Source organism: Artibeus jamaicensis, unplaced genomic scaffold (genome assembly GCF_021234435.1).
Source record: "Artibeus jamaicensis isolate MK-2021 breed Jamaican fruit bat unplaced genomic scaffold, CSHL_Jam_final scaffold_1964, whole genome shotgun sequence".
Classification (NCBI taxonomy): Eukaryota; Metazoa; Chordata; class Mammalia; order Chiroptera; family Phyllostomidae; genus Artibeus; species Artibeus jamaicensis.
The window spans coordinates 6366530-6392942 of record NW_026522030.1 but is presented as its reverse complement, the minus strand read 5'-3'; the positions used below and the strand labels follow the sequence as shown (position 1 = coordinate 6392942).

The 26413-nt window shown below is 41.4% G+C and overlaps 1 protein-coding gene across 1 annotated transcript in view; it reads right to left on the bottom strand.

The window, feature by feature from the left end:
* TNFSF8 (TNF superfamily member 8) overlaps positions 1 to 10556 on the bottom strand; it is a 31052-nt gene extending 20496 nt beyond the window's left edge. The window contains exon 1 of the mRNA XM_037139458.2: positions 10082 to 10556. Within this exon, the coding sequence (XP_036995353.1) occupies positions 10082 to 10276 (195 nt within the window). The 5' untranslated portion in view covers positions 10277 to 10556. The remainder of the gene's footprint in view (positions 1 to 10081) is intronic.
* Positions 10557 to 26413: the final 15857 nt, after the last annotated feature.

Sequence of the window (26413 nt, the reverse complement as noted above, 5' to 3'; positions counted from 1 at the left end):
GCTCCCCTTCCCCTTCTCTTCACCTCAGCCATGGAGATACCCCTCAGGTGTCCTGCCAAGAAGGATTAAAGTGTCTTAGCCATCTCTTAACCTGGCCAGGTTGAGATCTCCTGTGGGCCATTGGATTGAAATATTAATAAAGACCTAGAAAGGTTGGAGCTCTTACATAGATGAGAACAATTTCCCCACCTCTATCAAAGCAAGAAGTTAGCAGCTGCCTGTATCTTATTTTCTTAGTATTCAGAATAAACACCTCAGACCACATCTGAGTTCTCCTTTTATTCTACCACCTTCCTAGGGGCTCTGCCTTCCACTAAGGGCTCTTTTCCTGGTAACTGGGTCTCTTTTCCAAGCCAAAATGGTTGGTGTGAGTCTGGGGAGTGTTCTGGAGGCAACACCCTAGCTCAGCACTGATCTGGACATGGCAGAAGTCAGTATAAACTCTTGGGCTTCAGCTTTTCAGGGAAAAGAAAGTGAGCTTGGCTTCACAGGTTCTTCCCTTTTTGCTCTCATATTCTATGATTTTATTGCTTTAGCTCTTAACCTAACCAACAATACTGTGCACTTGTGGTCTCTCAGTTGTGCTTGCAGGTCATAGGAAAACCTGACATCACGAAATTCCCCTCCATGGAAATTTAATTGGCACCTAATTTACTGCAGAGCATCACCATTGATTAGCATGATGTTCGAATGGACAAAGAAAATCATCTGTGTCTGGGTGTGGTACTAAGATCATTGAATTTGTTGGCTGCCCAGGAGAATATGGAGGTACAGTGAGAGAATGCCAGAACAGCAAACCTGTGGAGCCGTCCCAGGGGCTGCTGGCAGTTGGGAAATACCAGAGAATCATCCATTGAGCACATATGGAATGAGCCCTTGGTATGTGCCAGGCACCAAGTTAGTCATTGGAAAATATCCTGTGGACTTTATGGTTCAGTCATTAAAGCAGTTATTTAAAATATACAAATAAATATATAATTAGAATTTTAAGTTGCTGTAAGAGCTATGAAGGCAAAAAGTTCAACTATTTCAAGGTTGTACAGTCATTCCCTTTTATCCAAGGAGGATGCCTTCCAAGACCCCCAGTGGATGCCTGAAATTGCGTATAAAACTGAACTCTATATACTATGTTTTTCCTACACATACTGATCTTTCCCCTTAAACAATATCCAAATTGCCAGCATCACAGTAGCGATGGCTTTGGAGCTGTTATTAAGTAAAATAAAAGTGACTCCAACACAAGCACTGCGATAAGATACCGGGACAGTAGCCCTGAGCACCGCTATGGCCACCGAATGACTAACAGGCGGGGAGCTTTTACAGCATGGAGATGCTGGACAAAGGCATGATTCATATCCTGGGCAGGTCAGAGGGGGATGGAGGGGGATGTGGTGAGATTTTATTGCGCCACTCAGAGTTGTCTATTTCTGGAACTTTCCACTTAATATTTTTGGATCACTGTTGAGCTCGGATAAAAGAAACCACAGATAAGGTGCGGAGGGAGACTGCTACACTCCTCAGGTACTTGGAGTTAAAATGCAAATTCTGACTGCAGGTTTGGGTGGAGCCCGGGAGTCTGTATTTCTGATAAGCTCTCAGGTAATGATGATGCCGCTGGTCCACAGAACACACATGGGTAGCAAGCTTGTAAAAGATAATACCTGGGAGGAGGACCTCATTTATATGGGGGTCAGAGGAAGCCTCTGTCTATCATTTGGGGGCTTCTTGGTTTCCTAACTTCAGACAGGAGATGTCAAAAACAAGGTACCTTTGTACAGGAGAGTCCTGTGGCATAAACCTTCACCCCAGACCCAGGGCAGCCAAGCCAGGAGTGTGATAACTCCTGTTGTAAAGAGCTCTTGGGATGAAGCCTCCTAGGTCTCTTGGAGGCCCATGGTAGACAAGATCAGAGAGTCAGAGCCAGAGGAGAACCTGGACATCTTTCAGTCCATAAAGCTAATTTTATAGAAGAGGAAACTGAGACACTCATGAGTCAGTGGCAGATGTGAGCTGAAGTTCTCTGGTGCTCTTTCCACTTCCCCAGGAGTAGTGGCTACCTTTAGAAGCCAAGGGCAGGAAAGCTCAGTCTTCCCTCCTTTTCCCTCCCATTTGGAGATAGGAAAGCAGGGTATAAAGGAATGATGACTTCCAAAATTGGCTGAGGACTGTGTGTGCCCTAGGCACTATTCTAAGTGCTGTCCATGAGTTCCTCCATGGCACGTCCCCCTCCCAATCCTAGAATTCTCTCCCACATCCTGCCTGGGAATCTGGGTCCTGGCTTGGAAAATGAACCATCTTGCTCAGTGACTTGACTCTGAGGTGAAAAGTGCACAGGCTAGAGACAGACACAGACAATGGACCCTCCTAAGTTGTCACTTTCAGCCCCACCGAGTAGCTTAGGAAACTTCAACTCCATGGTTACCAAGCAGCTGCACTTCCTTCAGTGAACTTCTTTTGGTTCAGATTCTGGATGTCTGATGGATATCCCCAACAATGTTTCTGTGCATGGAGGGAGGAACTGCTAAATTTAACCTGCTCATCCAGATGAAATGACCCAATCCCAGTCATCTGCCCTGCCTAGGACTCCATTTTCTCACTTCCTTTAATCATTGTGATTACAGAGCTAATAATCCTACTGTCCACTGTGTTGTTGCAGACATAATACGATGTTAGATATAAAGTGTTAGAGAATGCTTGAAAATGATACCTATTTTGGCTACTCTCTTGAGCCTAATGATGTGCTTAATTTGCCTCAGCACCTTGAAAGGCTATTTCCTTTCACAGAGCAATGCTGTGCAGAGGTAAACAGCTCCCAAATGTGGTTTTGATAAATATGACCTCTTGGACTGAAAATGGCCAAAGGCAACTAATGTTTGGAATATGCCGGGGGATTCCATATCCCCTTTCTTGCTGGCCTTGTGCTATCTTATCAGGTAGACCACGGAGATCTTTGCCAGGAATGCCTCTTTTCTCTCTCTTTTAAAAAAGATTTTATTTATTAATTTTTAGAGAGTGGGGAAAGGAGAGAGAAAGAGAGGGAAAGAAACAACAATGTGCAAGAGAAACATTGAACGGTTGCCTCTTGCTTGGCCCCAGCTGGGGACCCGGCCAGCAACCCAGGCATGTGCCCTGACTTGGAATTGAACCAATGACATTTCAGTTTCTGGGACAACATCCGACCCACTGAGCCACACCAGTCAGGGTGCCTCTCTTATTTTCAAGTTAACATTATTAAACTCTTAATCCTCTGGGGCTAAATACTTCGTGTGTATTATTTTATTTGGTCTTTATCCCAAGAGTTAGTGACTAACCAAGACTTAGAGAAATGGCAGTGATTACAGAAGGTCCCACAGATAACAAATAGTGCGAAAGGATTAAAACTCAGGTGTGTTGACTTAGATGGCATGCCTTTCTAAAAAAGGGCAGGATTAACCTGAGGCAGAAAATTCTGTGACTCTGAGGAAGTAGATAGATGCAGGTCATAGAAAATTCCTAGGCGAAAGATGAAGTTCACTGAAGGAAGTGTAGCCTTTGTCTTGGTATGGGTAGTGAAAGTGGGAATTAGAGTGGCTTACAGCAGCAGTTCTTCCTGTGGGGGTCTTGTTCAAATGCTGATTCTGATTTAGTAGGTCTGAGATGGGTCCTTAGGTTTTTGCATTTTGAAGGAGGTTCTGGGTGATGCCTATGCTTGCTGAATAGCAAAGGCTTAAAGACATTACTGAACAGGCAATCAGAGCACCTATGGGATGGGGGTATGGCTACAGGAGACTGAGTGTGGAGCTGGGCTCAAGAAGACTTCTTCCTAGACTGCTGATGGGAGTGGCGTCCCATCTCTCACCTTCCTCAGTCAATGCTGCTTCCCACCTAGGCCTATTTCCTGCTGCTACCCTTTGCAGTCTGGACTGAATACTGTTCTGGCTCTGCCTTTACTCTCCTCATGCCCAGGCTTGCCCTCCTCTGGAATGTACCTTTGCCTCACCTGGAATGCCCTCTCCCAATTCTACCCGCCACCATCCTCCCAACAGAGAGCTCTCCTGCCTTGAAGAATGCCAGCTAATAAATGTAGAAGGAATGATAGAATTAGGCAATCATTATTCTTCTACCCTCAGTGTCAGCTGACTCAGACCAGGGTCATTGAGGGTGCCAGAACCACTGAGTGGAGGATATTTACATGTCATCAGAGTAGTATTGCTTAGAGTATTATTGCCCCATCGATTGCTAATTAGTAAGAAAAACAGTGCTTTACAAAAGAGATAGCCAGTGGTTACCACCTTAATCAACTGACTAAACAGCTGACAAACATCTCCAACCACGCTACAATAAAAAGTCGATAACATTACCTATGTACTGTAATTGCCAAAAGTGTTTCACTTGCATGTAATCACAAGTAAACACTGAGACAGATCTGTTCTACAACAGAACTAGCCTGGATGCTTCAAAAAGTCAGTGTCATAAAAACAAACAACAAAGGGCAGAGAAGATTCTTAGATCATTGCTTCTCACTCTTCAATGTGCATATAGATCACCTGGGGGCCTTGTTAAAATGCAGATACTGATTCAGTAAGTTGAGAATGGGGCCTAAGATTCTGCATTTCTAACAAGCTTCCAGGACTGCCCTTTAAGTAGCAGAGATCTAGATTAACAGACATAGTCAAACGTGGTGTGCAACCTGAGCATGGGTTCTGGATCCCCAACAAAACAAAGCACAACCCCTGTAGAAAATATCTTTGGACAAGTGGGAAAATTAATATATGGACTGCATGTTATTATTATTAGATGATCTTACTGAGTTAACATTAATGGTATCAGCTATGATAATATCTTTGCAGTAAGTAGAAGATGGGGGCTGAATATGTGTAAGTGAAAGGTCACACTGCAACTTTTTCATTCATATATACATATGTACACATTCATATAAACATATATACATATACACATATACACATACACACACATATATATATGGAGAGAGGGGGAGAACACAAATTTGGCAAAATATTAACACAACAAATTTAGGTTATATGGGCATTTACCATTCTAGTTTACTGTAGGTTTGAACATTTTCAAAATAAAACTTTGGGCATAAAATGTGATTCTTCTAACCCTTAGAAGAGGCTCAGCTTTCATTCCAGCTCTTTTGTTAACCCCTATCTCTAAGCAGAAATTGTCTTCCTCTCCTGTGGTCTGTAGCATTCTGTACCATTCTGCCCTGAACTCAAGCTTGTGGATATTTGGGCCTCACTCTTCAGTCTAGAGAATTCCAAGCAAACAGAAGTTCTGCCCTGTTTGTTTGCTCCTCCCATCACAGCCTATCACAGGGCTTAGATCCTGAGATTTTCAGAGGATTTTATTCACTGATAAATGCATGAAAGAGGGTAACTTGGGTAGAGGGAAGTGTCACAGGACAGTTCAACTCAACTCTTAATTTTATTTGAACTTAAAAGTAAACAAACAAACAAACCCCCATATCACCACTCTAGTCACTACCCTTAAACAGGCATTCAGTTGCTTGCTTGGCATGGATACATTGTCTAAAAAAAGGAATTTTCTTTGATTATAAAGAGAAAGGAGGCAGCTGCTTTCTTTTCTTTCTAGAAAGGGTCTCTAGAAAACCTAGAGATCTGGTGGGAACGCAGACTGGGGCAGCCGCTGTGGAAAACAATATGGAATCTCCTCAGAAACTAAAAATGGAACTGCCTTTGACCTGACAATTCCACTGCTGGGATTATACCCTGAGAATCCTAAAACACCAGTTCAAAAGAACCTGCGCACCCCAATGTTCATAGCAGTGCTATTTACAATAGCCAAGTGCTGGAAACAGACTAAGTGCTCATCAGTTAAATGAATGGATCAAAAAACTATGGTACATTTACACAATGGAATACTGTGCAGAAGAAAGAAGGAGCTCCTAGAACTGGAGGGTATTATGGTAAGTAAAATAAGCCAGGCAGTTAAAAACAAATACCATATGATCTCGCCTATAAGTGGAACTTAATCAGCAAAACAGACAAGCAAGCAAAACATAACCAGAGACATTGAAGTAAAGAACAAGCTGATAGTCACCAGGTGGGAAGAAGGGGAGGGAGATAAGGGGGAAAGAAGGGAAAGGGTCGTCAAGGAACTTGTATAAAGGACCCATGGACAAAGCCAAAGCGGGGTAGGATTGAGGGTGGGTAGGGCAGGGGAAAATGGTGGTGGGAAAATGGAGACAACTGTATTTTCTCTAACCTTTTAGAAAGTAAATGAATCTCTTTGGGGGCTGGAGAAGCCCAGTCTTGGGGTTTGTAAGAGAGATGTCCTTACCACTGAAGACCCCAGAGTCCCTTGATATGTAAAACTTCTGGGGTCACCTCCTTATCTAACCCTTTGTAGGAGATAAGAGACATATTTTTTTTGTTTTTGCTTTTGCTTTGCTGTATAAATTGTGTGGAATTTCAACCTGATATATATATGTGGGCTATGCTGTGCCAACATAATAATCTATCACTTTTCTTTCTTTCCATATTGTGGTGCAGAGGTGGCTCTTTGTTGGTTGTACTTTTACATCCTCAAGGGTATATTGGTACAACCTCTTTGGAAGCTGACTGACAAAATTCCTCTAGGAGTTTACCCCACAGATATACTGTTAGACATGCACAGTGAGAAAAATTGTAGACAAAAACATTGTGTTCTTCATTACATACAGGTAAAATACATTATGAAGCAGTCATACAATAGAATACTATGTGACTCCTCAAAGGAATAGGTGAATGACCATGTATTGGCATGGAAGAATCTCCCAGATATACCGTCAAGTCAGTAAAGTAAGGTGCAGAATTATGAGTTTACTATATTCACACGTGTATACTATGTATTTGTAGATAAATGGATTTTTGGAAGAATAAGAAAGAATCCATCAGTGGTGGTTATTCAAGAAAGAGGGATTGGTAGTTGGGTGGGTGTAAGAGATGTTTACTTTTTTCCTTTCCCCTTGTTTCCTGTTTACCAATCTTAAATCATTTGAATATAATATTTTATAATACATATACTGGTTTTAAATACAACCAGTATATGTATTATACAAAGTACAATTTGTAAATACAAAGTACAACCACCACACAGACTTAGAGATATCACTAGATGACTGTCGCACAAGCAACATGAAAGCAGGGTGTCTGTTGGCTTTGTTTAGGTCTATGTATAGTCCCATTGCTTAGAACAATGTCCTGCACACAGTATATGCCCAATAAAAAATCTGTAATAGAAACCTAAGTGCTTTTTTTGTTTTACCCAAAAAGCTTGACCTTGGAGTTATTTGATCTCAAGGACAAATCTCAAGGCAATCTCTGTTGATTTTCCTGCATGTGTTACATCTGCTCTTCTCCATCTGTTTGCTTGTGTTGTTCTACTGAGCAGGAGTTCCCTCTCCTTCGACGTCCCTTCTCCACTAATGGGAAATGATACACGTCTCTCAGGCCAGCCTGAAACTTCAATCTCCAGTGAAGTTTTTTCTTAAACATGCCTGGGAGAATGTTCTGTCTGCTTAAATTGGGATCTCATGGTAGCGCTAGGTGCCTACCTTCCATCACTTATTATATATTATGACTTCTCTTGTTCTCTTGTTTCAGTTGTGTCTGTACATGTGCCCTTTTACCTGCAACTGTGACTTTTTAGTAAAACTATTCTCATGGTTCTCTTCCCTGGCCTCATCCATCCTCATACATACAGTGCTATGTGGCCATCAACCCATTTCATTTTTAATAATTGGGATGTGAGTTTAAGTTCTTTGGTTATCTCCCATTGATTTTTTTTTTTTTTTTTACCAGAAGTCCTGTTGAAGTTTCTTCATTTGTCTAAGCTGCATTCCCTCTTCCTGCATGAAGCCTTCCCTGATAACTTGAGCTCCGGGTAACAACCCTTCTTATCTCTTATAATAGTTAATGTATTAACAATTTATTGGAAATGACATATGTAAAACACTTAAAATCACAATGCTTTCAAGTGAGTAACTGATATTTTTCAGGTTAAGAAATCACAGCATACCGAACCATGTAATCAGGTTGTGAAATGGATCTTTTCATATCCAAACATGAGGTCTAAGTCAGAGAAATGGAGGCAACAAACAGATAAAGCGCCCCAAAGCTCTGATTGAGAACAAAGTTCCCCAGTGCTTCCGTTGCTGTCCGTATGGGAAAAGAGAATGCTTTCTCAGTGCACACTCAGGCAGTGGGCTCTACCACTTTCTCAGGATGACCTAGTTCAAGCCCTGTCCCCTTTCTTTTTTTTAAAATATATTTTATTGATTATGCCATTATGGTTGTCCCATTTCCCCCCTTCATTCCCCTCTACCCTGTACACCTCTCCCCTGACATTTCCCCCTTTAGTTCATGTCCGTGTGTCATAAGTTCTTGAGCTTCTACATTTCCCATACTACTCTTGCCCTCCCCTTATTTTCTCCCCACCATCTATGCTACTTATTCTCTGTACCTTCTCCCCCTACTTCTCTTCCTTTCTTTTACTCATTTTCCATGTTTACAAAAACAAGGTAGAGAGATCCATGACAGTTCCTGTGTAAATAGAATCAATTCAACTAAACGTGGGATTTGCATAAGAGCTGTTCTGGAGCTTTCTCTAACTTTAAATGTCATCATCACCGCCCCCACCCCCATCCTCCCTCTCTCTTTCTGCCCCCTCCCCCATCAGTTCTAGTTGGAACCTTTAACTAGACCTTAAAGGCCACTTCCATTTCTTTTCTTTGGCCTTGGTTCACACCAAATTAGAATTACAGAAATTATAGTGCTTCTATCAAAATAAAAGTGCCCTGGCATATTTTCAAGAGTATTATTCTTAGTAGATGTAGGTAAGGCCATTAAATGATGAGTTTCATACATTCTACTACTGAAATCAAATGTTAGCATTTATTTACTTTCACTTTTATGGATATACAAGACTCAAAATCTTCATTTAAATTTCAACCCCGAGGACACTTGAGAAAGATAGCACAGAGGCCTTTTAAAGCCTGTTCTTTTAGCATTCAGCCTAAGAGAACTGAAAGAAAACCAGAGAAAATTCTGCAGGATTGTAATACTGTGAAAAATGAGAACTATGAAGGAATAAACAGAAATGTTCTCACTTTGGTGGGGTGGGGAGAGAGTACAGTTCTTGAATCACCAAAATTAACAAAAATTTTACTTAAGAATTTATCAGCAATCTATACTTTCAGTACACTATTTAATAATAAAAATATTAGTAGACTCTATAAAAACCAGTTTTCTAAAATATAAAGAAGTGTTCTTCATCTCCTCTGTTTTTGCAACAAAGCTTACCATTTACTTCAAACAAAGTTAGTCTCTGGAGACGGTCTGACTACTGTGTGCACCCGCTGCACCCGAAGTGCTTGTACTTTCGGTGTTCTGAGCAGTCTCAGAGGGCACAGGTGTTAAAAACATTTCTGTGCCCTGCCTCTGTGCTGTTTCTTGTGACACCCTAAACTCTTCAAAGCAGTGACTTGGGAGGAAGCTTGCAATTTGCCTTGTGGGTTTCGATGCTGAAATGCCCAAAGCTCTAAGCAGCCCTGGTCTTCTCTTTCACCTCCTTCCCTTACCGACCTCAGCCTCTGAAACTGAGATCCTTGTTTAAAAAAAAACAAAAAGCCCCTGGAAATGGATGAGGCCTCAGAAATCTGAAAAACATTTGGACTGAAAATACAGAACCTAAGAATCTTGTCCAAAGACCTCAAAGGCAAAATAGTAAGTTGTGCAAATAGGTTACCAAACCTGGTTTCCTTGTTGCTTCCCTCCTGGATATGCGTCTCTGTCTCTGCAAGGTTAAAACCTTAATCTTTCAAAGCCTATAGCTCTTCTGCCCTCTTTTGGCTCATGGGAGTCTGGAAAGTTTTGAGATGATGGCTAAAAACATTTTTCTTTCAAAAAGCCATGTATTTCAGAGTTAAGTTCCCATTTTTTTCTCCCTTTCACTACATGATAGATGTACTTTTTGTTTTAACCTCTCCATTCATTTATAGTCTATTACCAAGGCTTTCTCTCTGGGGAAAACTGAATATAAATCAGAAAGGAAAGGCGAGGAAGAGAAGTCCACTTACCGTCTTCTGCACTACCAACACCATGATGGTCGCCACAGCAAGGACGAGACACAGCGCCAGTGTGGTGGTGGTGAAATAGAAATAACTGCGGCTAGTGGTTCCCAGGTGGCTGGTGACGGAGCCTGTTGGCTCCTGCATGGTTGTGTCTTGAGAAGGGGCCACTTGGTTAAGTGCTTGCTGTAGTCCTGGGCCCATTCTTATATAGTCTTCCCCGCATCACACCTTATCTCTCCTCATCTGATTCGGTTCTGGGCCCATCTCGGTTCCAAGAAGGATTCTCCCCTGCATCCTGGATCATGTGACTTGGAAAAAACCCTTCACCAGCTGCCTCATGAAGCAGCTCTTCTCTGGGGGCGTGAGGTGAAAGGCAGCAGCAAGGGTGGGGGAGAGGCTCATTTTTCATCGCCAGAGATTAATTTGAGTGCAGAGAAACTGTAGCTACACAGAAGGTAGCTGATGTCAGAGGGCGAGTAGGAAAATGACAGTTTCCCTATTCTGGGGTGGGGGGTGGGGAGGTGTGCGCGCACGCGTGCACACACGCAGAGTCACTTCTGCTTCGTTGAGACTCAGCCACAAAATGCCTTCCGGCATGAGATGCTGCACACTGTCTTTAGGGAGGCTTGCAGATCTGAAGATCTTGTCAGAAATTGTCTCTTTGCTGGGCCTCAGGGAGGTTGGATTCCTTGGATTCAATTTGACAATATTGGCCCTGCTGAAAACTTGAACTGCTACCAGATATCTGGGAAGGAAGAGCCCATGAATGTGAAGATTTACCCAAAGAAGAACAAGCTTGTGGCAGCATAAAATTTGGGGAAAGGTCCAAAGGGACTGTTCGTGAGCAGGAAATCTGGACACACTGATCTTTTGAACAAAAATTTCTGCAAAATGTATCAGGATTGTTAGAGTTGTAGATCACCTGGGCTTGTCATAAAACTCACAAAAAGGGGGAGGAATGTGTTATGAGGGTGGGGGTGGGGAAGTGGTTGTATGCCAAAAGTGAGGGGTGTGTTTGCACATGCTATATGTGGGTGGTTGCATGTGTGGTGTGCATATGTGTATATTGTGTATTGTGTGTGGTGTGTAGGTATGGGACTGTGATAGTTGAACCTCTGCTGTTTGAGACACTGTCCAAGGAGCTTTACACATGGCCTCATTCCACCCTCAGAGGCAGGTAATATTTCTTTTTTCCAGACGGGAAAATAGAGAATCAGAGAGAATGAAAACTGTCTCAAGCCAAGTTGCAAATGTTGATCAATGAGATAACTTAGGTGCATAGTCATACCTGGCTAGCCCCCAAGCCCGGGCTAAATCATTGAACTATCACTGCACTTGGTAGGTTGAAAACCTGAGGTTGGGTCTCAGCCCTGCCTTTTACTGGCCTTGGGTCCTTGTACAAATCTTTATGGCCCTCTCTTCTCCCCAAGTGCTTTGACAGCCACTGTAAGGACGAAATGGGATAGTGATGTAAGAGTACTTCATGAATGGGAATGGACTTGGTTGTGGTGTTGGACCATTCCTGTTAAGCATCTGAAGTGGTCCCCTGGGCCCAGTCTGGAATTCAGATAGATTCAATAAATAGATTCTCTAGGGGACAGGGCTGGTCAGCTCTGTGCTTATTAGTACTCCGCATATCAAAACACCATTTGAAATGTGAATCACTGCAAAGTTGGTGCTCTGGGTACAGCTCCTTGAAAACCTCATCTGGAAGTACCCAATTCTTTGTAGCACCCCCTCCCCTTTCTACTCACTTTTTGGCTGAAGCCACTTTTTGGATCTCTCTGAGAGCCAGCAGAAACCCCAGTTCCTCCTTAGGAAATGTGTGGTGTCCCAAGCCAAGCTTGGATCCCTCTGCAGGGATACCAAACTGCTGAGCATCACTGGAGTTAGGTCAGACCCTAGGATCTGAATATTCCTTCCCAGTGAATCTATAAAATCACAGATTCTGGATATGGAAGAGCCATTCAGAAGTGCATTGTTTACTTGGGCTAAATAGAGTATGAGGCTGTAGACCCATTTTACCTTCAAAGAAGCGGAAGCCCCTTAATCCCAAGTTGGGAAATAATTGATATACATCACTGTATGTTTCAGATGCCCAGCACAATGTTATATATAGATGTGATTATATATTATATTGGTACATGAATACTATATATAATATATATAGTGATCCCCACATCTGGGCTTGGTTTAGGATGAAGTCAGTACATACACTCTTTTGGTCTGGAAATTGAGGTGGGAATGAAGCAAGCAAGCCAGTGGGCATTTTTTTGCATGTGTACCTGGCTGATTTGGGGGAAGGCTATGTCCTGTGGTGGGCATGGGCAGTGAGTGGGTAGCAGGGGATTTAGTAATCTGCCCAGGGCTGCTGAGAACAGCCTGCTCCCTCGGCCTTTCTCTTCACTCTCTTTGATGAAAGTGGAAAACTTCTGATTGTTCAATGGAAGCTGTGGGTGTTGAAAAATAAAAAAGGTTTGCTTGAAGTGCAGGTCTTCCTGAAGGCCTGTGGGGCTTAGAAGGGCAGTGGAAAAAAATGTTTGTCTTACAGTTACCCGTTTTGCATATAGTACAATGTCCTGGGAAGGAAGGCTGACAAGGGGGAAAAATCAACCTTTGTGTTTACTCAGAACCTTCTGAGCAGTTGAGATTTTCAGATCAGTTTGCTTAGCAGCTTGTGGCACTTCTCTGCTTGCAAACCTCCTGTGAGTTTCCTGATTCCTGCCCCCATTGGCTGAAACTCTCTTCTCCCAAGCTGTTCTAGGAGTGAGCCTGACCAACCCAGTGGCCCCATTCGTTGTGCTGTCTTTTTTCTCCTTTCTATTCAGCCACCCAATGCACCAATGGAAAGAGCTTTCACAAACTTTCTTGTTGAGTAATTCTCAGATCCTTTCTGGAAGTGAAACTGGACAGGGGGTGAACACTATAAGAAAGCGGAGCTTCTTTGGCAGAAGCAGACAGGACAAGGAGAAGGGCTGCGCCCAACCTGCTCATTTTACCTTTTAATGGCCTGGGGTCTCTTCAAATTGGAACACCATTTGGAAACTTGTGATTTAGCTCAATACCTTCATTGCTCAAATTGGGAAACTGAGATAAACAAATAGAAATTACTTGTGGGAGTTCACATGGGGAGGGTAAAGACAAGTTCAGAAGTCCCCTGTGCTCATTCTCATCTCTTCTCTGCTAATATTCCAGGAACACCCAGGCTTCTTTTCATGTTCTCCTCCCCTTTCCACTGCTTCAGGTCCTTTTTGTCCCCCTGGGCCACTGCCAGGCTGCCTTACCTCCTCTTGGAAAGCCTGTCTAGACCTCTCAAGTCTACCAACATCCTCTCTCCAGAACTCTCCATCTCCGTGTCCCCTAACATTGCATCTAATTATCTACTAATAGCCTTGACATATGATGGTCAAGTGCATGCACCCATGTGAATTTTGCCTTCTCCATAAGATTGAGAGTCTTTGAGGGCAGCCTGCACTTTCCCAGTTTCCTTCTGATTCTTTGCATCCCACCCTGCATTAGTTGGTGCAGGGCCTAGGAATGATCGACCCTCAGTCAGTGCTTGTGTTGACTTTGTGTATGGAGAGAGAAAGTTCTAGAAGTTTGGCTTATACAAAGGAATTGTGTGATGTCCCCCACCTCTCTGTCCTTCTACAGGTGGAGTGACCATCAGCCTCCTTTTAGTCTTGAATTAGTAGTGAGGTGTGACTGTAGCATCTGAGACTTGGTGTGCAAAAAGAACAAATTTGTTATCCCTTTAAGAAGGAGCCCCATTCTTGAAATGAGGAACCAGCTCTAGAAAACCCTCCCCCCCACCAGTGCTTCCCCACAGAATGGACTGTGAGATCTCTAGCACATGGACTGGTGGTTCCTAAAGTGAGAAAATTCTTTTTTAGGATTCACCAATTGCAGGGGAGCTCAATATCCTCTGCAATTGCCAAAAATGAACCACTAGAGAGGACGCAGGAGCTGAGAGAGAGGTGTGGCAGAAGGTATGGGGGCAATACACAGATACATAGGTTTTCAATATTGGATATAGGTGTGTTCATAAATGTGATACACATACATATATGAGCATATGAACACACATACACAAATCATATACACACACACACACACATATATATATATATATATATATATATATATTTACTGCTGACTTAAAAAATGTTTTGAGGCAACTTAAAATCAATACACAGATTTGTAAGAACTGAAGCCATAAGACAAAGCAAAAAGTAGGAGCCAGGATAGAAAGATAGAGAGAAAGTGGATGGATTAAGAAACCCTGGCTGATGACAGTTTCAGCAGTTGAGCACAACATGTATACCCTTGAGCTCCCTGGTAACAAAGAAGAAGACACATTGGGTTGCATGATTCTCTTTGATCATAAAAAGCAGGTGAGTTCAAAAGAAGAAATGGGCCCTTTGCTTGTTACATAGGTGCTTTGAAATATATACATTCTAAAATGGTAGATGACTGTAATCTATGAATTTAAAGTATGCTACTGAAATGAATTAGAATAAGAGCCAATCTTAAGTATCGAAGATATGGACGTATTTCAAAAGACATGCTTTATGATTCTCAGTGATCCAGAGCTGGTGATAAACAAGCACTAGGGAAGTGGGAGATTGAAGAACGAAAATAGATCATTAGTCTCTGACCTCTATGGGCTTCCAGTAGAATTGAAGAAGTAAAAAACTCATCAATTAGGTGGTCCCTAAGAACTCCATTGTCATTCAAAGAAGAGAGATGAGCCTGTATTTTTTGCAAAGCTGAGGTGAGGTCCTTTCTTATCAATAAAACAATACATAAGGGGAGAGATGGGTGTTTTATGGTACATTGTGCACTGGGCATTTGAGAGCTTACTACATGCTGGGCATTGTCAATATAACAATGAAGACAACAGATATCATTCCTGCCTTTGTGAAACTTAAAATTGGGTAAGTGATACTGGTAACAGAAGACTCAGGGTGTTATATGTGTACAGTGGGAAAATTCAAGCTGATCTGTCATTGTCTAGGGGGCTTCCTTGTGGTGAACTCTTTGACCTCTACACTAGGATAATGAATAAAAATTCCCCTGACACTACTAGGTAGTTTCACTCCATTCCTCTTCCATTGTTAAATCTATCAGGATCTTCCTTTGCCCGTGGAACCTGGTCACGTTTCCTTTCAAGCCCTGCATGGTCTTCTCCTAAGCTTCTTTTTCAGTCTCTGATCCCACTAAAACCCTACCTCTGCTCCAGTTGTGCTGTGTGTTCCAATCCCCTTCCCTGCTAATCTCTTCCCCAACTCTGTATTTTTTGTGCAGGCAACACCCTCATCAAATGCCTTTTCTTACATCTCTTGCTCTGATAATTCAACACTGTTTTTTTTTAAAAGTTGCTCTTCAAATATTGTCTCTTCTCTGAGTTTCCACCCTAAACTCCCAGTAAGAAATAGTCTTTTCATGCAGGATTCCATAGCATACTTCTAGCTCCAGTCAGTAATGATGAGAGTAATAAGACTTATTGTATGGTTATAACCATCACCTACATTTTGTGAGCTCATATTGTGTGTCAAGCACATTACATTCATAATTTCACTTCTTTTTACAGTTATTCCATGAGTGCTATTTTTCCCATTTGGCAGATAAGGAAACTGAGGTTTGGAGCTGCCAAAAAGCTTTTTCCAGTCTTACTGTTATGCATTGATGGAGCTGGCATTATGACACAGGTCTGCCTGACTGCAGAGCAAGTTGCTGAAACTACTGTGCAATTATATTAACTATATTCTAGGTGGCTACCTAGGGCTCTGTCCCCCAACTACACTATAAGCACCTTGAGAACACAACATGTCCTGTGAGTAAATGACTTGCACGTATTCACCCTGATTAGGCTCCCAATAAATGTTATATGAGAGAGAGAGATTGAGATTTGAGTGGCTCATTTCTCTGTTTATGCTACATTTATGGACTACACTGAGGGTGGAGATTGACACTAAAAGATGTCCTAAAGTGTTGTTTCCTGACGTTAGCAAAATCAGGAAGTGACCTTTTCTCTTTAAAGTGTGCTAACTTTTTTTTTCATTTTCTGTGAAATTTGAAGCTCAAAGGGTCTTGGTTGTGAAGTAATACTTGATTTATCCCTGGAATAAACTATTTCAAATCAAACAGGTGCTTTTGCTGTGCACTGCCACATATTTTCAGTTGTGAAGGGACATGCAAAGGAGGAAACATGTGAACCACAAGAATGTGCCCCTTCATTTTGCGTAGTTGTTATTTTTACTGGGAAGGAGAACAAAAAGTCCCAACCTAACTTTGCTTTCTTAACATCAGACTTCCAGCTGTGCCAATAAAGGGGGGATTATCAGACTGAAAATACCAACATGTGAGCATCTGTCTGCAGAGGAGATATAATCAAGAAGGGGGAAACACAGAAGGTGTTAAGAAATAGAAGAAAACATGTAGTGGAGCATCTCTCTGGGAAACTTGTCCTTTCTGGGGCTGTAGTAATCCCCTCTTATTCACAGAGATACTTCCCAAGATCCTCAGTGGATGCCTGCAACTGTAGATAGTGATGAGCCCTACGCATTCCGTTTTTTTCCCTGTATGTTCATACCTATAATAAAGTTTAACTTATCAGTTAGGCACAGTAAGAGATTAACAACCATAACTAATAATAAAATAGAACAATTATAATAATACACTGTAATAAAAATTATGTGAATGTTTCTTTTCTCCCAAAATACCTCTTGTATTCCCCCTTCTTATGAAGGTGAGTTAAAATGCCTATATGATGAGGTGCAGTGAAGTGAATGATATAGGCATTGAGATGTAGCATCAGGCTACAACTGGCCTTCTCACCATATGTCAGTTCAGAAGGAGGATCATCTGTTTTGAGTGATCCTGGGTCATCGAGTCATGATGATGATGATGGTGGTTGGATGTCAGGAATAGATGATTTCAGTGGTTGGAGAAATTTGATTTAATTTTTGAACCACAATTGACCACAGGTAATTGAAAGTGTGGAAAGCAAAGCTGTGGATCAGGGAAACTGTTGTATAGAAACTGTGGATGTTTGGAGAAGCATTCAGAGAAGTGACCTGCTACAGACCTGATTTCAAATTCTCTCCCCCTTCCTTCTGTTGAGAATGAACATTTATTGAGCACTCACCGTAAGATAGCCATTTCTAGCATTTGGGAGGGGGCTTACTTAGTCATCCTATGTGTCAATTGTTTTCATTGGTAACATAACAAAAATCATTTTCACTTCTAGGGTGGTTAAAAGATTGATATTGTATTTAAAACATCTTAGAACAGCTCCTGGTGTATAGTGAGCACTTGGTTTACATTTGTTGAAAGGATCTGAGTCTTGTTGACTTGAAGCATTAATCTAGCTGAATGAGCCACTGAGTATGAGTCAAGGTCATGAAATTCCTCCAGCATTGCTGGTCAAGTCACCAAAGACACCCATTCCTCCTTTTCTTTCAAGCTTTCTTCCTTTTCAAGGGCTTTCCCTCTTCCTTTTCTCACTTGTCCTTGTTCCCTTCCTGGTTCTAATATTCCCTTCTACTCTCCCAGCTGCAATTTTAACCAGTTATATTTCTCTTATTTTTGTTATATATTTTTGTCTGAAGTTGATTAAAATGAATATGTATTGCTTTTAGTAAAGAAGATACTAGAAACAACCCATAATCCTATGACAACTACTATCTTGTGATTATATTCAATATATGTTATATGAGGTCTGTCTGGAAAAAGTCCAGCCATTGTTAATATCATAACGGTTTTGCACAACATCATTGTAACCTGGCAGCCAAAGAGAAGGGACTGGAATGAACTTGTGAGAACAACAATGACTTCACTGTACTAGTCCGTGGGGGTGGTGGATGTTGAGTGAGCATGGGTACTGTGTGGCTGTTGCATTCAAAGTGACTGAGCAAGTAGAGCAATGACTCTGCATTAAATTTTTCATTAAGCTTGAACATTCCTCCATGAAAACTATTCAGATGATTCAGGAGGCTTTCAAGGATGATGCAATGAGTCCAGTGCAAATAAAAGTGTGGCACAGACTTCAAAGATGGTCAAGAATCTCTTGAAAGTGATCCATGTTCCAGAAGGCCTACAACAGGCAGAACACCTGAGAATGTTGAATGTGTACAGGCTGCAATGAATAAAGATTGGAGACTAACAGTGCAAGAACTAGAAGCTGATCTAGAAGCTGACAAAAACTACTGTGTCCAAGATTCTGACGCAGGATCTTGGCATGAAACATGTCATAGCAAAATTTGTTCCATGGTTTCTGTTACTGGAGCAGAAGGAGCATCATGTTGCAGTTGCTAATGACTTGATTCAAACTGCTACCAATGAACCAGATTTGGTGCCCTGTGACTTCTGACTTTTCCCAAAAGTAGAATAACCTTTGAAAGGGAAGAGATTTCAAACTGTCAATGAGATTCAGGAAAATACTGTGGGACAGCTGATGGCTATTCCAACAAAGGATTTTGCAGAGTGCTGTGAACAGTGGAAGAGACACTGGGAGAACTCTGTGAGGTCCCAAGGTGTCTACTTTGAAGGGGACTGAGGCATCATTGTTTTATGTACAATGTTTCTTGGATCTTGCATCTTCCTCAGTAAAGGTCTCTATTTTTCATATTACATAGCTGGACACTTTCTGTACAGACCTTACACTCTTCATTTCTTTTTTTTTTTTAAATTATATGTGTGGTAGTTTCCTGCGGGCCATAGGAAAATCTATTATTTCCTTTCCTAAAAACCCTGTACTACCTTTCACTACCTCTTTCCAGGGAATGTGAAGTGTATAAGAAACAAAATTAAATGTCTCCCTCTGAAACCAGCCCACATAGTGGTGGACCCAGCCCTGTGTGTCCTTTTCTTCTTCTTGTGGAATGGTGCTGTCTGGGGTAGCCCCTTCTGTCCACACATCAGAAAATGTTGACGTAGCTGATGAATAGCTGAAAGGGCTGAAAACCCTTAAATAGGAACTGAGAGAAAATAAGGTATCAGTCCAAGAGGCTCTTCTGCCAGTGTGGCAGAACTTTAGAAGATGATTACCCTGTCACTAGAGGACTGGAACCCAGGGCACGTGCCAGCTGTGAGCTGCTCCTGTGAGGTCCTGTCTTTGGTTTCCCAGTGCATGGCCCCTGCAGGATTCAGGCTGGACAAAGCTGACCCAGATCTCCTGTATTTCATGGAACAGGGGGACCCCAGCTTTGAGGCCACATAACTTTGCCTTTCTTCCCTCTTTCTTCAGTGTGATGGTGCTTGATAAGCATTTTTGGAGAGAAGAAATAAAACCTAAAATTTAATGCATTTAAAACATTGTGGAAATTGTTGTCTTCCCAGCATGGGATTGAGGGCTAATTGATTAATGGTAGGTTTTAACAGCATGACCTAATCTCTCTTACAGAGTCCTCTGGAGAACATCAGTAATTCTGTGAAACAATTAGAAGTAAAAACTAGAAACAACAAGAAAAAATACACATGAATATGGATTTCATCTGAGAGATCATTCTAAGAGCATCCTAAGAGCAGTAGATCATCCTAAGAGCAGTAGAAATTGGCTAGTGTTTACTCTTCTGTCTGTTCTATGTGACCACCAGTTCTTCTCCTGGGTTCATCTTATTTCACTGCCTCAGAAACTTTAATTATGCATAGCAGTTGCCTGGGGATCTTGTTAAAATGCTGATTTCAATTCAGTAGGTCTGGGGAGCAGCTGACCACATCAAGCAGGTACCATTAATGCTGTCCCTCCAAGGTCAATACTTGAACAGCAAATAACAATAATCAAACCAACATGACCACAATGGTCCACTTTGCTTAGAAGAATGATGCAGAAGAAGCACTGCAGGCCAAGAGGACAGCACCAAGCATGTCCCTTCAGTAGGGGTCTTCATGGCAGTCCAAGGACTATAGTCATCCCCCCAAAAACTCAGGTGTTGACTTCAGGTAATGAGACTATTCTCTTAGGTATAGGGGCCACTGTAGTTTAAAAGCCCTAAGTTCCACTGCAACCAATATCTGTTTCTCAGCTTCCAGGTTTCATAATGTAAGAAGTCTAAATCAATGCCTTTTCACTTGTTAGTCATAGTTCATTCCCAGTCTGCTCTGATGAGGCAGTTTATCATCAGTCAGGTCATTTTTCCCATGAGTGATGTTGGTCCACCTTTATCAGATGGACTCATGCTCATTTACCCATAGAGAAGGTGAAGGCACGTTGTTAAGTTTCTACTCATACTCATCAATTTGTTTTTTGTTTCTGAGCACAGAAGATCACCATGAAGTCTACAGTAATCTGTCTCCCTTGCATTTAGGGTAGAGCCATGTGTCTTGTTTGAGGCAGTGAATTATGATGAGGAGTTATGAGTTGGCATATTTCTCTGCTCTCTTTCTCAGCAAGTGAGTGAGTGTGGGGGATCCAGTGAAGGACTCTAGGGAGGACCTGTGGGGGATGGTGGAGTCTCAAGGTGGAGGGAGAACAATAGTGTGGACAGAGAGATGTCTGGTGAGAGTTGCTATAGGTTGTGTATGTGCAGCTTACCCTATAATTTTTTTTACTTTCTCAAGTATTTATTTATAAATTTATTTTATTGATTATGCTATTACAGGTGTCCCATTTTTTTCTCTTCTTTATTCCCCTCTTCCCAGCACCCTCTCTCAAATCTGAATCCCTCCCCTTACTTCATGTTCATGGGTCATACATACAAGTTCTTTGAGTTTTTCATTTACTATACTATTCTTAACTTCCCATTGTCTATTTTGTACCTACCATTTATGCTTCTTATTCCCTGTACCTTTCCCCCCATTTCCCCCCTCTTTCTCCCCACTGATAACCTTCCATGTTATCTCCACTTCAGTGATTCTGTTCCTGTTCTAGTTGTTCACTTAGTTCATTTTTTGTGGGTTTTTTTTTAGATTCAGTTGTTGATAGTTGTGAGTTTGTTGTCATTTTACTGTTCATAGTTTTGATCATCATCTTTTTCTTAGATAATTCCCTTTAACATTTTATATAATAAGGGCTGGGTGATGATGAACTCCTTTAACTGTATCTTATCTGGGAAGCTCTTTTTCTGCCCTTCTATTCTAAATGGTAGCTTTGCTGGATAGCATAATCTTACCCTATAATTTATTGTTTAACCAGGATGCCTAGCAGGCAAAGGGGGTTCTAATATTAATAATTATAGTGAATTACACTAGGGATAATAGGTCTAAATTTTTCCAAAATAGATCCAAACTAAACACAGTGGTCACCCAAGATATAGTCTCTTGTTACCACCCAACAAATTCTTCAGTAAAACAGTGTTATTTACCATTGCCTTTGAGGCTGTATGTATGTGTAGGAGGGAAGGACATAGTGAAACACTAAGTCCAGTTTGAATGTAGATTTGGGGCAAAATCATGGACCATTCATGGTGATGAGTAATGTGGATGAGAAAATTCAGAGCCAGAGAAGTGACTTTCCAATGTCACATCATAAACTGATGACAAAGTTGAACCTCAGACTTTTGGTCTCTTCATTTCTTTTTCCATTGTTCCACTCCACTTCTTTGCATTAGTCAGGATAATACTAGGACATGCAGTAGTAACAAGTTAGCCATAAAATATCTGAGACTTAATAAAAAATCTATTACTCACTTATGTGAAATCTAGTGGGTGATAGGTAGTGCTTTGTGGTCTCTAAGGTGGCTGTGGAGAGGGAAGACAGAGTGGAAAATTACACATGGAATATTCTATGAGGTAGTCCTAGAAGTGGATCCTATCACTGCTGCCTCTATTCTATTGGTTATAATTCAGTCATATGACCCCAATCTAAGTATAGGGGAGGCTGGAAAATGTAGTCTTTGTGTGTGTCTAGGAAGAAGAAATAGTGTGGTGAACATCAAGCATTTTTCCCCATACTCTGTCAGAACTAAGCTTTGACAATTGGCTTTCACAATTATATAGGGAACTGTGTAAATAAAGCTGAGGGCTTCACCCCCACTCTGTATTAGTCAGCTCAGGCTGCTATCACAAAATACTACAGACTAGGTGGCTTAAACAACAGACATTTTCTGCCTATGCCTAGGATACTATATTATTAAGTTATATGAATACCTAGGTTCTGGCCTGCCTATGATTCTGGGAACTGAAGTCTCTAGTTAAAGGAGCAAAGCTCATGGCCATGGGATTTAGAATCCGAAGGTGCTTATAGACAGCTTTGGAGGTTGGTGCTACCACGGGTGGATTCTGGTGAGAGCTCCCTTTCTGGGATATAGGTGGTTGCCTTCTTGCTATGCCTTACATGGTGAGGCATGTGGGAAAAGAGAGCATGGTGGGAAAGAGAGCTACCTCTTTAGTCTCTTATAAAAGCACTAATCCTATCAGGAAGACTGCACTCTTGTTATCTCCTCTAAATCTAATGTAGCCCTAACCTCCAGATGTCATCACGTTGGGGGTTAGGGCTACAACATATGAGTTTTGGAAGCACACAAACATTTAGTCCATAACATAGAACTTCTGCCATTTTCTGCCTATACCTAGGATACTGTATGATTAGAAATATGGGTACTTGTGTTCTAACCCACCTGTGACTCTGGGAACTGGAGTCTGTAGTCATGCGACTTCTTGATGTATCAGCTTCCTAAAATATCTATCTTTAGAGCTTTTGAAATAGTGAACATGAAGGAAATCTATGGAGTGTGGTGGTGAATATTGTGCCACACTCAGATGGGGAGAGGTTGTGTGTTCATCTTTTCATTTATATGTATTCTGAGCACTAAATGTGAAACGTTTTCCTAGAATCTAGAGATACATACAATGATGACCAATAACACACTCGCTAGATGCACAAATCCTTTTTTTTTTTTTTTGCCTAGCCAGGGACATATACATTACTTTTTTGATTATACGAATCATACACAATTGTGGATTATCATTAGTACTATAAAGGAAAGGTACTCAATCACACAGATGGTCAAGATTAAAGCAGTCAGTTTAATTTGGGGTACATTAAATCTTCCCAAAGCAAGTAACATATGATTAGAGGTTTGAAGGAAAATTTGGAAATAATCATTAATGATGATAAGGATGACAGTGCTTACTGAGATCTTACCATGTGCCTAGTGCTCTTTTGTGGGACTTACATGTACTATCTCAATTATCCTATTATATCCACTATTCCTAACAGTCACTCTATGATCTGGGTGTCAATATTAGCCTTGGTTAATAGAACTAGTTGGTGGGAAAAGGGGCAAATCTTAGTAAAGGAGAACAGCAAATATACAATTCCTGTTGTTGAAGAGAAGATGGCACTTGATGCATCTGAGGAACTAAAAGAATGATGAAAGATTTGAAATTATTTCTTTGTAAAAATGTGAAGGAAAAAGACTTTCTCCTCCTTTTTTAAAACTTTTTTATTGTTGTTCAAGTATAGTTGTCTCCATTTTCCCCTCACCACTGTCCCCCACAACCCCAGCCATCCCCACTTCCCACCCTTGATCCTACCCCTCTTTGGTTTTTCCATGTGTTCCTGAAAACCCTTCTCTTTTCCCCTTTGTTTGTTCCCCTTCCTGCCTCCCTTCTGGTTACTGTCAGTTTGTTTTTAATTTCAATGTCTCTGGTTATATTTTGCTTGCTTGTTTGTTTTATTGATTAGGTTCCACTTATAGGTGAGAGCATATGGTATTTGACTTCCCCCTTCTTACCAAAGTTTGAATGTATTGACAAACACAAATGGAGAGGTTGTGGTTGGGTATTAAGTTTAGCTGTCAATAAAATACACTGGTTTATAAACTTATACAGAATTTGATTTAAAAGTTTGTATCTGGGTTCCTTTTAATGTTATCATAAGAACTCAGAGAAATTTAGTCTTTTGGAAGATGTATAAAATCTCAAGACCAGGAGAAGGGGGTTTAGGGTTTGCTAGCACTTTCCTTCTTTTGAAGCTATGAAGTTGAGTATGGAAGCCTCCAAGGTTTGTGGAGAACAGAGTTCAAGGAGAATATTTCCACTTGATCTTATTTAAATCTGTAGCATGGGTTGGGGGAGATAACAATTTTGTATAATACAGTGATAACCTCTCTAGTCTGGTTCAGAGGGTTTTCATAGCAGGTAATTGGAAGGACTTTATTTTCTTCTCTTCTTAGAAAATTATCAGCTTATTTTGAAGTTAGAGTTTGATATTCAATGCTAGGCAGCAATTTGTTTTCATTGAATTGACTTTGATGTGAAATTTCCTGGCATTTCTTAATTCTATTAAGGAGATTTCTCTCTCTGAAATTGAGATATGTATGTGTATAATTATATGTGTGATTGTGTCTCTAATCGATGCCTGTATTCACTCATTTGCTAGCAGTATTTATTCAGCCTCTGTTATACACTAGGTTCTGGGAATGCAGTAGTGAACAAGCATGTCAAGCAAGGCTCATGTCTTCTTGGCCATGGGATTTACAAACTGAAGGTACTTTTAAATATTAAGCAAAAAAGAATACAGAAGTGTACATTGTATTGAACACTCATGAAAAAGCACAGGTTGCTATGAGGCAGAATAACAAGAGGGTTTTACCTGAGAATGGATAATGCACTGGGCAGCTTCTGTTCACCCCGCTAACCTCCCTGCCTTCTCCATCCTTCCCAGGAGGCTGGCCTGCATGGATGGCCACTAAGGGCTCCTCTGCTCCCAGCTGGAGATTGGTCATTAGGACAGTGAGCAAACAAGGCTGGGGTATTTACTTCCCTAGTTCCTTCTCTACCATGCCTCTCTGCTCAGTTGTTACCCTCTGCTGAAGGCCAATTCTTTAAGGCAGCCTCCTTCTTACAGCTGCTCTCTCCAGGTTCTTGTATGTGTTCCCTCCTCTCCTGATTCAGCCTGAGCGAGGTAATGTCTGCTTGCTGTTGTTAGGCATGGGGCACCACGTTATTTCTTGTGGGGGTTTCTAACTAAACTCTGCCCACACCTTTGTACATAGTCTATTTATTAACATTTACCCAACTTGGTATGTGACACCTGCTTCCTGCCAGGGCCCTTGCTGAGAGATGTCCAAGAGGGCACTTTTTTTTTGAGGATGTGGAATTCAAAGTGAAACCTGAAATGTCAGAAAGTGTGGACCAGGAAATTAATGAGAGGAAGTGGGTTTTAGAAGGAGAAGAACATGTGTGAAGGCCAAGGCCTGAAAGAATTTGATAGGTTCAAGGTTCATATAGGGGAGAGGCATGAATGTGGAAAAGGTGAGATGGTGCCAAATGACACTGGAGAGCAGGGCAGAGATAATCACACTTGGCTTTGTAGTTGCTTTTAGAAAGTGGGTTTAATCTGAGTAAAATGAAAGCCACTGAAAGAGTTTAGGCAGGATTGATTCCCAGGCAGGGCACATGCCTGGGTTGCATGAAAGGAAACCATACATCGATATTTCTTTCTTTCTCTCCTCCCCTTCCCCTCTAAAGATAAATAAATAAAATCTTTTAAAAAAGAGTTTAGGTAGGAGACAGTCATGATCAAATTTGATTGATTTATTATTTAATTGGCTTAATGTCATTAATTGACACTTCCTGTATGCCAGGACCTATACAGAGTGTGTGGGGGAGGGAGGCACATAAAGAGACATATAAGACATAGCTCTTTGATCAAGTAGCTGGCTGGAAGAGTTAGGATATGGCTGTATAGAATGCTAATACAAGACATGTTATGAGTAGTATGAGAGAGAGCTGTGACTACAGATTGTTTTTAGTGAGGATAAATAGGGAGGAGTTCCCAGAGGTGGTAGTATTTGAGGTAGGCTTTAAAGGATAGATAGACCTTAGAAATTGATGATGGAAAGGCATTCTAGGGAAAGAGAACTGTATCCAACTGGATAGTCAGTACTATCCAAAGTAGCTGGTCTGAGTACCAATCAAAAAATAAAGTTGTATTTGAATGAAATGGCATTTCTTCCTTCATCAAGAGAGTCTTGCAGTGGACCACCTGATATTCATAGGTAGGAGGTGGGGGAGTACAGTGAAAAAGAAGTTTGGTAGAGCGGGATGCAGCCAGATCACAGAAGGATGCAAATAGATGGGTAAGGAGTTGGGATTTTAGGCTGTGGGCATTGGTGGAACATGGGACATTTTTAAGAATGGCAAGTTTAGAGCTGTATGTAGAAATGTAATCCAGCAGGACACTGCTAGATCCAAGCAGGAGAGTGTGAGGCAGTGATCAGGAAACCACTGTGGAAGCCGTTGTGGAGACTCAGTTCTCTTTCTCATTAATTAATGAGAAAGTTCTCATTAATCCCACAGGTGCTGTTTTATCTTTGAAATAATGGCTATGGAGAGACTTCCGCCAAGATGGAGGCGTAGGTGGAAACACTTTGCTTCCTCGCACAACCA